General features: G+C 43.6%; 1 protein-coding gene across 1 annotated transcript; it reads right to left on the bottom strand.

Moving 5' to 3' along the window:
* Positions 1–59: 59 nt before the first annotated feature.
* LOC128076384 (organic solute transporter subunit alpha-like) lies at positions 60–9310 on the bottom strand. Its single transcript, XM_052673947.1, has 8 exons — positions 8979–9310; positions 7844–7995; positions 7672–7745; positions 6119–6277; positions 3938–4049; positions 3069–3215; positions 1592–1697; positions 60–1159 (listed from the first exon to the last, which is right to left on the bottom strand). Exons 1-8 carry the CDS (start codon positions 9055–9057, stop codon positions 987–989), a joined length of 1002 nt encoding a protein of 333 aa, XP_052529907.1. The 5' UTR covers positions 9058–9310; the 3' UTR covers positions 60–986.
* Between the last annotated feature and the right edge of the window lie 3167 nt (positions 9311–12477).

The following is a 12477-nucleotide window of genomic DNA, read 5'->3' as shown; positions in this document are numbered from 1 at the left end:
CCAACAGCTTGCTGTCATATTACAAATTATAGTGAGCTGAATCAAAATTATTAGGCTCATTGAAGAACAATGGGATCTTTTGAAACAAACCAACCAAGCAACCAAAACTGTTTTCAGCAAAATGGGTACAAACACTGAACAGGACAGATTTGGAGGTGGAGAAGCTGGGGAGGTAGAAAGAGATTCCTTTCAACAGTACTCATTCCCATAGGCATCTTGAATGCAACGATATCGAGTATCATAATTCCCATTTTCCACATCAGAAAACCAAAGCAGTACATAACACCACAGAGCAGTGACAGAACACCTCACATGGCCGACTCCTACTTTTCCAGACCAGCAACAGAGAATCTCCCTTCTCTAGCAACAGAGCATCAGCCAACGACATATTTACAAATGGCAACGGTGTTTTTACCAGGTTAGGGGGTGAAATGCCAGGGAATATAAAAAGTGCCGTCCTAAAGAGATCATCATTTAGGTGGAGAGCTCATACCAGTCTGAGGACTTCAAAACAAACATTTACTGATCAGACTTGCTATGGTGACCTTGTAACATTGAGAGCTGATAAATTTTAATGCAGAAAGGATGGGAATACGCTGTTTTAGACATATGAGGACAATCTAGGCTACCTGAAACAGAGCTAAATGAAATCAAGAGATGAAACAGGAACAGCTTTAGATTAAACCACAGAGATTCTAATAGCTAATTTAAAAAAAAAATAAAAAATCACATTATGAGATCATTTGACTACCATCAAGTGCTGAAGAACAAGATAAAAGTACATGGTTTGAAAACACACCATGTACATATCACTGGAAAATAAATAGGCTTATCTTTCCACTCGTTGGTCCTTTCAGCACAGCTCACAGGCATTTCTGTCAGAAGTTGTTCTGACATGCACTGTGGCTATACACAGTGAAAGAGGCTCCTGAAGCTGAGCTCCCAGCTGCTGCTGCAGAACAGGAGCATGGAAGCCTCTAAAACCCTTACGATCCATCTTCGTTAACTGCAACATTCATGGTAGGAGCCTGCTTCTTGACCCCAGCTTCTTCACTGATACATTCTGGAGGGTCAAGCTCCTTGTATCTTCTCCGATAGACCACTCTTGACATTAAAGTTATTAGAAACATTTCCATGATGAGGATCTGGTGGCTTATATCTGGGGGAAAAAGAGAGGGGAAAAAAAAAAAAAGAGGGAAAAAAAAGAGAGGAAAAAAAAAAGAGAAAAAAAAAAGAGGAAAAAAAAAGAGAGAGGAAAAAGACCATTTTATTAATCATTGTTCGTGCAAAAGGAACAAAAGTTACCATTCTGTTCCCATAACAGAGTGCCTCTCATTCTGGGCATCAAAATATTTACAAAGTTACAGTACTGCTCCTCAATAAGCATGCAATACATTACACATCCAAAATCCAACAGATTTAACAGTAACCATGCATGCATTATTTTCTTAAATAAAAGCTGAGATTCCCCAGAAGCTACATGAAATCCCATGAAATTCATACTTGGGGAAAACACTAGATATTGCAGTTAGGAAAACTGAACTGATGCCTCTGTAAGAAAACAAAGAACATTCTTTCCAAAAGAACTTACATGCTCCTCTTGCTGAAGAAGAGAGTGGTGGAACACAAGGGACAATTCTTTGCATAGCCAAAATGCTGATAGTGGCTGTCTGCAACTGGATCAGAATGAGGATAAACTACACCAGAAAGAGAAAATAGATGCCTTAGTTACCAGAAAAAAGAAAAAAAAAAAGGATTATATTTCACACAACTATTTTGCTTTCATAATAGAGTCTCTTTTAGCTCATTCTTTTATCTCATTCCTCCTTTCTTGCTCTCCCTTTCTTCCATCTCCCACCAGGCTGCCTGCCATCCTGCACAATTCATCTTTGGGTCAGGATGCTACTGCTCGAAATGCAAGTATTAAATAAAACCTCTGTTTTAGAAGTGTTTTCCCAGCTCTTCGTGTGGGAGGTGCAACATAGAGAGAGCTCCCAGTTGGGATATTGAACAATATCAGGCTCTGAGTAATAAGTAAAATGTCTTAAAAGCTTCCTGTTAATCTAAGAGCTTATGCTCTTACTTAGTGGGAAGAACGATATTTCTGTTGTCTCATCTTTTTGCCACAGCAGGGAGATGCAGTGTTCCCCGTTATATATACATGTTATATATATGTCTTTTTTGCCAAAAGGGATAAAGGTCTCTCCAGTTTGGGTTCAGCAACCATCATGCTTTATTTTACCTATTATTCAGTAAGCTAGGCCTTCACCAGATACAACAAAGTGTCTCTAGATGCTGGTGTAATTCTCTCAGTGTAAACATTCACATTGCAGGCTTTGCCATCTTAAACCTAGATTCATGTCTGCGTAGCTTTGCATGTGCAACTGTCCTGCTTGCTGCATTTATCAGGGTTTTAGATCTTAACAGAGCTCTTAGCACACTAGTCTTCCACATGTCCTGTACTAGAAAGCTGTATAGCCAAGAATTCTACTGTACTCTCTTCTGGACGATGTGAGAGAGGGTGGACCTGTTCCTGCCCATAACCTATCTGGATCTGTTCCTTAGTGAGTTCCAGCCAGTAATATTTTAGATAACTTTCCTTATTATCTAACTCTCAAATGCACAATGGCCAAGAAAAATACTATCAAAACAAAATGACTTGCTGAAACCCACTCACACAATGTTCCACATCCTCTCCTGCTTTTTAAAAGTACACACCAGCTTTTTAACATTGTATTTCAGGATGTGGCACCTAAAAAGCTTCCTTTGAGCCTTGTGGAAGGTGCTGTTTTGATTTCAGCTGCCCAGGGATGAATGGATTTTATACAGCTCACATCTCCAGCATGCTTGAACGACCAGAGGTAAAATTGGCTCAAACTGACACTGAACAGCAGCCAAGGAAAGTGCTTCAAATGGACACAGCCTTAATCAGGTAAAAATATGCCATTGCACAGCGCATTTAATGGAAAAAAAATACTCTAATCCTTAAGCAAAGGACTAAAAAACTGGATAGGTGGTGTTATATCAACAGCAAGATCAATTCTTACTGGAAATACTGAATTTCTCACCTGATAAAGAGCAAACTTTGGGATGATCTTCTTACAGTTAAGGAGAACTCTAACTTGCTGAAACATGATTGCAACTGGCCACAGAGCAATAATGGTAAGGATAGCAACGAAGCAGCTAATCCATATTGCAGCTCCTTTGGGAGATAACTGAAAAGCAAATCAAACATACCTGTAAACCTTTATAGCACAAATGTTGCTATTTCCAGGCAGAGCTGCAGACTGAATGATGCAGACGTTAAAATGCCTCTTTCTGTCTCCATAACAGCTGAGAAAAACTGTGTGGTACCATCAGAGTGCTACCAGCTGCAGTAAAGAATGACACAGCCCCTCTATCTGACCTCAGCAGCACCCTACTGAGAGCTCTCAGCTGGCTCATGAGTGTACTCACCGTGCCATCGGAGGCATCATCTACTTATCCACCATTAAACAACAACAAAAATACTACGGTTATTTTGAATTATCTAGGAGGTGCACAATTATTAGCAGATACAATTTTCCATCATTTTGCAGCTTACACAGTACCATTCCTCTGCTTTGTACTACCTGCCATCATTTGCAGAAAAGCATAGAATTAGGTTTTCTAATTACACATCTGTGCACACACTTGTTTCCTAGAGCTGTACCTTACAACACACAGGGTGAGTATACCCCAAAGGGCAATGTGTAGTCCTACTACTCCAGGTGTACAGAGCCTAACCCTCCCCAACACCCAGTCTCATTCCAAGAGAGGCAAGGAAACACATTCTGAAGAGAGATACTTCAGTTAGAAATGCTTTCGGGTTCTAGAGTTTAGTTGTAGGCTAAGATACTAAAATCAAACCAAAAGCTATGGGTTCTGTAGACCATCTCTGATTAAAATATTCACTTACATTGGAAAGGCTGTAATTGTCATTGGTCCAAAGCACTGTTGACAGAAACATGAAAACAGGTCGAAATAAAGCAAACTGGAAGGTGCCCACCTTCAGCCAAAAGAGGGATCGCCTGACGAAAAAAAATATTTATATATGTCACAGAGGGAAAAATCTTATTAGCAATCTTTCTAGCATTTTTCTGATGTTGTCAAACAGCAAAACTTTTGCACTCCTACTGGACACCGCTAAGGTCTAGGGAGGAACAGCTTCAAGATTCAAACTTTTCAAGAATAACCCAAATGCCTATTTAAAGACAGGTCTATTAAGGTGTCTCCAAAAGCAGTAATTTTCTTGTTTGGCAACAATGAAGATTAACCAATGCTGAGCAAAAAAATCACAGAATCATACAGTCACGTAGGTTGGAAAAGATCCTCCAAGATGATCTAGTCCAACCATCCATCTATCACCACTGTTGTGGACAACATGGTGTACATGGAACTAAACCATATCCCTCAGTACCACATTTACACATTTCCTGCACACCTCCAGGGACAAAATGGGATGTTCCTTCCTGCCCCAGAGCAAACGGCAGAGCTGGCAGAAGCACAACCATTCTGAACAATGCCACTTGCTGCTGCTTTTTTACCTTGCTATTTCAGTTCTCTGAAGAGACTGGGAAGAGCAACCTTCAGCTGAACAGCAAAGTACTACAGCGCTCCGATTCAGGCCACAGACCCCGCCTTACTCCCATTGGCTTTGAAGGACAATATGACAAATACTGCAGTCCCTGCAATGCCAGGACTTGTTTGCCTTGCAAATGCAGGTCTCCTTTTTCTTTGTTTTTGTTTTTGTTTTTTTAAAAAACCTCATCTGACACATGTCTATCTACTGGGACAGCCCATTACTTTGCCTGTCTATGGAAGCAATATAAAACTGGTCTTTCTCTGTCTTGGCTTGCTCATTTAAAACAAAAACAACAACCAAAAACGACCCATACCTTCTAATGGGAAAGGGCTAGAACTCATAAGCAGAGACAGCACAAGAGTTTCCCTGTACTACAGATTCCAGAAGAGGAGGCTAAAGCCCTCAGCAGAGTAAAAAGCCCCCTTGTGCTGAGGCTAACATCTTCAGCCCTCTCAATATTCATGGTTAACCTGTCACAGGACTGACCATCAGGAAGGCAGAGTAGAGGAGCCTCTCTCCATCCTTCAGCTACCACAAGAAAATACAGAGGGTGACAGACACGGAAAGAAAAATGCATGCACTGGTGACATTACAGATCGGTAGCATGTTGCTGTCCCATAGATTTCTTCAGCATGCACTATTGACACAAGCCTGAATCAGTGCCCATCAAAATCACTAGAAGTGATTTAGATCCACATCAGTACCTGCTGATTTTACATAATTGCATTACATTCCTTTGTTGTTGCTTTTTTCTTGGTGCTCCCTCTATGTAAGTAAATACCGATATTCCATTAAAATAAATTAATGGAAATAAGAATTAACATCATAATACTAAATGTGGTAGCTGAAAGAAAAATGATTACAATAAAAATGTAGGTTTTTTTCTTTTCTTTTTTTTTTTCTCCCCTAAAAGCATACCTTGAGCTTTTCCTTTCAATGGAAAGGAATTGTGCTCTGAGGAATGTGCTCTGTGCCAGGCGGAAAACCCTGGAATGTATGAGGCTTTCAGGCTGGGAGCAGCATATGAATGGTGGGGTGACTCTGACCAGAGGTGGAGCCCTAGCAGACAGCACTGCAAAAGGGCAGGGTTTGTGTTACACCGCACCGCCTCTTGAGGAGGCGCAGCTCTCCATCCTTACCCCGCTTCTCAATCGAAATCTCAATTATTAGATTTTCTAGAGTGAAAATTCTTTTTCTGCTTACTATAGAAAAGGCTTCCTGAAGACCGACGGGATTAGCTGAGGAGACACCACAGTGCTAAACGTTACTACGTGTCGGAAACACGGCGTTGGGTTAAACTGAGTTACCTCATGCTCTGGCTCTTACATACAATTCCTCATTATAAAAATGAGAAATAAGCGGTGTTGTACAGCCCTGTGGGATGGCACTGTTTAAGAGACAGCTTGAAACTGGCTTTCTGGAAGGAGGGAGGCCCTTTGCTGTAAGTGAGGCTTGCCAAATTGGCTGGATTCCAGCAGCAGATTTCCAGCTGGGAAATCTTAAAGGGCAACTCACCTAGTGATGCGCACACCGGGCAGGCACAGGCAGCAGCAACAGCAGGGCCCCGTGCTGATCTTGAAGTGACCATTTTCAAACCGTTTCAGGAACAGCTTTTGACCCCCACACTCTTTTATCATCATCATCAGGAACTTGTGGATGACTATGGCAAAAAATCTAGGAGGGGAAGAAAGAGCCAGCTTAAGCTTTTCTGTCCATCTCTCACACTTCTCTGACAGACCTGTGCAGGTTTCTTAAACCTTCAGTCCACATCTTTTAAAGTTTGTGCCTCACAGTAAGCAGAAAGCCCAGAGCTAGCTTTGAAAAGTCTGCAGGTCTTTCCCTATGTGTGCTGGTGGCTCTTCCAGCCCAAGTCGTTACAGATGTATTTTTCTACCACTTATCTAGGCGTGACTAGCCCAAACTTTTCAAAGCAAGTCCTATTCCTCCTCTTAAAATTAAGAAGAGCAAAACCCACGTGGCTAGGTTTATTTATGTGTTTACCTAACATCCTATGTGCTGCTCCAGTTAGGGTGCAGTCCCTCTGCACACAAATCTGATCCAAACAGTGACTACTGCAGCCCCACCTCTCCTGTCAGCAGCAGCATGTTCTCAGCCCTCCCACGAACAACAGATAGTGCAGCCACACTTTCCTCCTGGTCCCATACTGTATTAGGGAACTTATTCACCAAAATCCAGTCCCACCAAATAAAGGAGGTCCTGTTCAGCTGTGGTAACTCCTTAAAGGAGCTTGTGGAGCAGCTGGAGAAGAGGGAGTGGTAGGAAAGGGAACAGGAACTTGCAGCTTGGACGAGGCAGGAGAGAGATTGAGATGGGCTAAAAGTGCCATAGGATGGGTCCTCAGAAGTCCTGCACTACCTGCAGCAAAAGCCCCACCAGTTTGCTTTCCATCCTTCTTTACTCTGCTCTCTTTGCACATGCAGTGTGACATGGGCTGGGGCCATGCAGGAGGTTCTGCGATGTGGTCCTGCAGTTCCAAAACTACCCCAGCCCTTCTGGAGCACCCAAGGCTCCCCACACCTGGCTCTGCCTATGGGAGCTGCCCCACTGCATTCAGAAAGCGGGGACCGTGTTTCATCCTGCTCTGTATGTCAGAGCTGTCACATGTACAGAAAGGGCTTTTATCAGGACAGCTGTGGAGGATTTTTACATTGAAGCGCTCACTGGAGGTTCATTTGCCACTGTTAATAATAGATCTATGCAGCTCATCATTAATGAAAGCACAAAGAAGAAGTCACAGGTCAGAATCTCATTCTGCATGACACTGAGAGAGAGAAAGGAAAGGGTATTACTTCAAAACTACCATCAATCAAGACAATCAATTACATGCAAGTCACTGTTCTTCATGCTGACATTCCCACACTAGGGGGCTGTAGTGCTGGGAAGTGCTTCAGCAAAAAAATAAAGGAGATGCCAAGAGATTTCAACTCAAACCAAAAATTACTAAATTGTTAAATTTACAAAATGACTGTGTTTACCAAGAGTAGCAGATGTTTAAAGGGAAGAAAAGCAGGGTTTGGGGCAAATCTAGGAATGAGCAGAATACTCACACTGATGCTGTGAAATCTGTAAACATTGTTGAGCGAGGAATCCAAATGCCAATGCATGAGGTTGTAGCAATCACCTACAGAGAAAGGGAGGAGGGTTGTATGGAGGGTAGAGGTAAAGCAGGGCCATGCAGATTTCCAGATTATTTTCAGCATCATTTTCCACAGCACTTACTGGAGCTGCAGCATTTATCCAAATTAAAATGGATCTTTTGGAGGAGGGGGTTTTCCTGTAGATGTAGATCACTTCTTCCATAAATACCAGATCGGCAATTAGTGTCATCAGAGTCAAGATTGCCAAGAGAAATCTACCAGCAAGGTCAAGGCCTGCAGAAAGAAGAAAAAAAAAAAAAGAAAGAAAGAAAAAAAAAAAAGAGAAAAGAAAACAAACAAAAATCTGATTTACACATTTCATACATTCATGTACTTTGAACATTTAATGTAAAAACAGCATCTTGGAGGGGCATCTTAGTGCTGTTCCTGAAAAGTCACATGCCAAAAGTGCAACGAATGTGGAGCCAGGCTCCTTCCAGTGTTGCCCAGTGCCAGGACCAGCAGCAGTGTGCACAAACTGAGGCACAGGAGGTTCCCTCTGAATACCAGAAGTACTTCTGTGCTGTGCAGGTGACGAAGCACTGGCACAGGCTACCCAGAGGCTGCGGGGTCTCCTCCCTGGAGATCTGCAGACATCTGGATGTGGGTCTGGCACTTTGCTCTGGGTGTCCTGCTGGGACAGGGGTTGGGCCAGATGGACCTAGAGGGCTCTGCCAACATCAGCTGCCACGTGATCCTCTGATTTGTTCTTAGCTACAGCCATGGACCACTCACTCGAGGATGATCCAAGTAGTTAAGTTTGTGAACATATTTTCCCAGAATCCACAGGCAGCATCCAGGAAGGATATGCCTCCAAGCATCATGCAAAAGTCCTTTCGAGAAGGGGAATTCTAGGACCAAGGTTCTTAGAGTAACAGAGGTTGTTCTAGGAGCTTAACCAAGCAGGTTACAAACAGCAGCATATCTACGCAGTATTCTTTGCTTCCCTTACAAGTCCAAAGGCAGGTCTGCGCATCACTTCCTCACACAGACAGAGTCCTCGGAGACTCACTGGGAGTTGTGTGGGGTAGGAGGACCCCGTCAGGCCAAAGCCTCCCTGCTCACAGCCGCCTTCCCTCTCTCCTCGCCCAAGCGGCTGCGGGCTGCTCTCCCTCCTCCCTTCCTCTCTTCCCCGCAGCCTTCGCCACGGCAACTCCCTCTCAGCGCCGCTCCCTCCGGACTGCTCGGGGATTCCCTCTCCCGGCGGCCGCACTTACTCCCCAGCAGCTCCTGAGCGTAGGGCGGCTCGCTCCCGCCGCAGGACGTCAGGAAGGTGTCGTTCGCCTCGCTCTCCATGGCGGCTCGCTGCCCCCCGGGCGTCGGGGGAACGGAGAGAGAGCGAGGAACTGCCGTCGGCGCCGGACAGTGCGGGAGCAGCGATGCACGCAGCCCGGGGCGGCCGGGAGAGGTTAATGATTAGCGGCGGGCCCCGCTCCGCGCTGCCTCCTGGCGCCCAACGGCCGGACGCCCAAAGAGCAGCGCGTGGAGATGGCTGTTTGTATGGCCGCTGCAAAGCGTTTCCTAAAGGATTCCCGGGGTAGTCCTCCACCGAGGGGTTTTAGTTGATTTTGGGCGGGAGGAGAGGAGAAGCAGCGCCTTTTTATGTACTGGCTGAAGGAGAGCGAGTGAAGGTGGGAATGTGCTACGTACTTGTGTGCTGTGCAGGTGATGGAGCACTGGCACAGGCTGCCCAGAGGCTGTAGAGTCTCTTCCCTGGAGATCTGCAGGCATCCATGCTTATTTCAGCTGCTTGCAGGATCTCTGCAGCATCTGAAGCCCGTGCTGGGCATCACCTTCAGGTTGTTTCCTGGAAAAGGGAATGGGTACATTTGGATTTTGTGTTGAGGAACATGGTTTTGTACTATTGGCAATAGGTGGATGGTTGGACTGGATGATCTTGAAGGTCTTTTCCAACCTGGGTGATTCTGTAAGGCATCCCAAGGGACTGGAACAGGCTGCCCAAAGAGGCTGTGGCGTTTGCTTCTCTGGAAATGCTCCAAGTGCCACCTGGATGCCTTCCTGTGTGACCTGCTTTAGCACGGGGCTGGGCCTGGTGATCTCCAGAGGTCCCTTCCAGCCCATACAGTGCTGTCATTCTGGATAGTCAGACTGAAAGCTCCAGTTAGGATTTGCTGAGATGGAAAGATGGCCAAAGGTCTTTGAAGCTGCCCCACAAGCAAACACAAAGGGGTTCTCATCTGCTGCACTCCCTGAAAGCTAAAAAGAATAACTCCTTTCTGAGGAATCCCTTCTTTAAATGAGATGTATTTATCGAGGCTTTTGTTAAAAAACACGTACATTTAATATAGAGTGACAGAACTCACTGTTGTTTTATCATATTTGAAAGAAAACTGGAGTCTGCTTTGCCTTCACAGTTCCTTGAAGAATCCACGTGGTAACACTTCTAGATTTTACTGTCATATTTTAGTTATTCAGCAACAACAGTTGGAATAAATACTGCAGCATAACTGAATATTAGAGAATCTCCTGTCTCGTGACCCTATAGAAGCGTAACTGGTGCAAGTTTAAAAGTTAAAGATTCATTTTCAACTGCTTCTGTAGAGATCCATCTCCCTCTCTCTTCTGCTGGAGTCACGTAGAATAGTGTCTAAAACCTACATACCTACTGCAGTTTCTTCTTGTTAGAAACACCATTTGTTATCTTTGGTCCAAACATCATCTCTTCCTCACCCAGTTTCCTGGGACAAAAGAATTGCCTGACAGACCTTAATCTTAATAAATCAGGCTGAAGAGCACACCATGACACCTCAGCTACCACAGCAGGAGATCTGCTCTCTGCAATCTTCCTTAGCCCCAGCTCTCCATCAGCGCCCTCTCAGCACTGGCCTCTAAGACAAATGCAAGTCTGTAGGCTGATGTCAAACCCTTCAAATCCCCAGGAGCTAAAGTTCATTTTGCTCCCAGCTCCACTATTCCACTTTTTGGTTTAACATTTTAGTCGAATGCATACTATTTTCCACAAAAATCTGCCTCTAGTAGTAGAGAGGTAAAGTATAAAGGTAAAATATAAAGAGGTATAAATATAAGCCAGTCACTGGTCACTTAGATGCATCAAGAGATTTACACAGGTACTTAGAATAAAAAGCACCTGTAATCAAAGCTGCCTGCCTCTGTCTCCTGGGGGCTTTTGAGTATTTTGTGGTTCAGCTCCCCTCCACAGTACTGCTCAGATTTGTTTCTTCTTATGGAACACACCCCTTTATTGCTCCTCTTTTGAAGGCCAGCAGATGTTTATCTTATCTCCTGTTGGTGATGACTTTCACTTTTTCACCTGCCTCACTGGTATAACAGCTTTCTCCCAGCTCCTTGTGTGCTCCCAGAGTGCAGTCAGGAAGAACTGGTACTATCTTTGCCTTCTCCCTGGAGTAGGCTCACTGGCCTTCAGAAGGTGACACAGCCCCTTGGTCACATTATGGGGATCCAAGCCTATCTGGACATCCCAATGGCAGTCCTGACTCATAAATGGAACAGTAGGAGATCCTGTGAGCTGTTGGAGGACAAGCTTTAAACTCCATCATGTAGAACATATAGGCTAAGCTATTATGGTTGCAGGGGAATCTAGCAGACATCACTATCAGTGCAATCAAAGAACTTTCCTGGGGGGCAAATTGTGTTCAGCTGAGTTCAAGCTAATAAGAAAAGTTGATATTAGAAAAACAGATCAACAGTTTCTGGAGCCATAGAAATGTGTATCAGATTTCCCAAAATTCTGGATACCCAACCGGACAAGAACAGTCAGCTAAAATTATACAGTTCCCAAAAGCCTGTACAAGCCAATTCTAATAATGAAATTAAATCTGATTTCTCAGGTACAGTATATTATGGAGTTGAATTTAGATGTAACTTAACCTTTTCCTTGATAAAGCCATTGACTTTTCACCTACTGCCAGTAATAAATTGGAAATTTCAGAAAAGGTGGCTCCTTAATATAAGATAAGGAAGACCTATATCACAGTTAGATAATTTAATAACGGGATTTTCTGTTACTTGGATCCTGGCAGCAATTAAATACAACCGAGAAATACAGAGACAATATGAAACTGTGATTTTCATGCCTATTCAGCTGGACAGATTTCCATATAAAAAAAGAGTATCAGGCGTGCCAGAAGCTTTACAACTTTTAGGATGAAAGCTTTAGAACTTTTAGGATGTGCTTTTAGGATGAAAGCTTAGACAGAGGTTTTTACTCTACACCTGTATAGGAGCGGGGTTTACGTTAAAGCTGAAGCTAAACAGGAGTTTGATTTTATCTCCCTACCAAACAAGCAAATCACTTACTGGCAGTCAGGGTATAGGAGAAAAATAAAGAAGCAGAATTAATCTATCTATTTGATTTTTGTTGTATATTTTTACATTTTCAATCAGGTAGCAGTAATTATTGCCACACCTTGCATTTTTTTAAGTACCTTATGAGCAATTGGATGTAACAGTAGAAGAAGAGAAAGGAAATCACAGTACTTCCCAGTAGAACAAAGAGCTGACAGAACCTTATAAAATTAGGACCCCAAATTGATGGTGAGGGCGGTTAGCCAATAATCAGCATCCTGAGGTAGAAGAGAGGCAGGAAGTGCATTTTCTCTGCCGTTGCTGTGATAAAGTACATAAATTTGATTGCAGAGCTTTTCAGCAATGGGAGAGGGTTTTTTTCCCCAAAGGAGTGTTGATGAGCAGTGAGACAAATACATCTTAAGGACC

This window comes from Tympanuchus pallidicinctus, unplaced genomic scaffold, assembly GCF_026119805.1.
Source record: "Tympanuchus pallidicinctus isolate F22 unplaced genomic scaffold, pur_lepc_1.0 scaffold14, whole genome shotgun sequence".
Lineage (NCBI taxonomy): Eukaryota > Metazoa > Chordata > Aves > Galliformes > Phasianidae > Tympanuchus > Tympanuchus pallidicinctus.
This window is presented reverse-complemented; position numbering and strand designations above follow the sequence as displayed.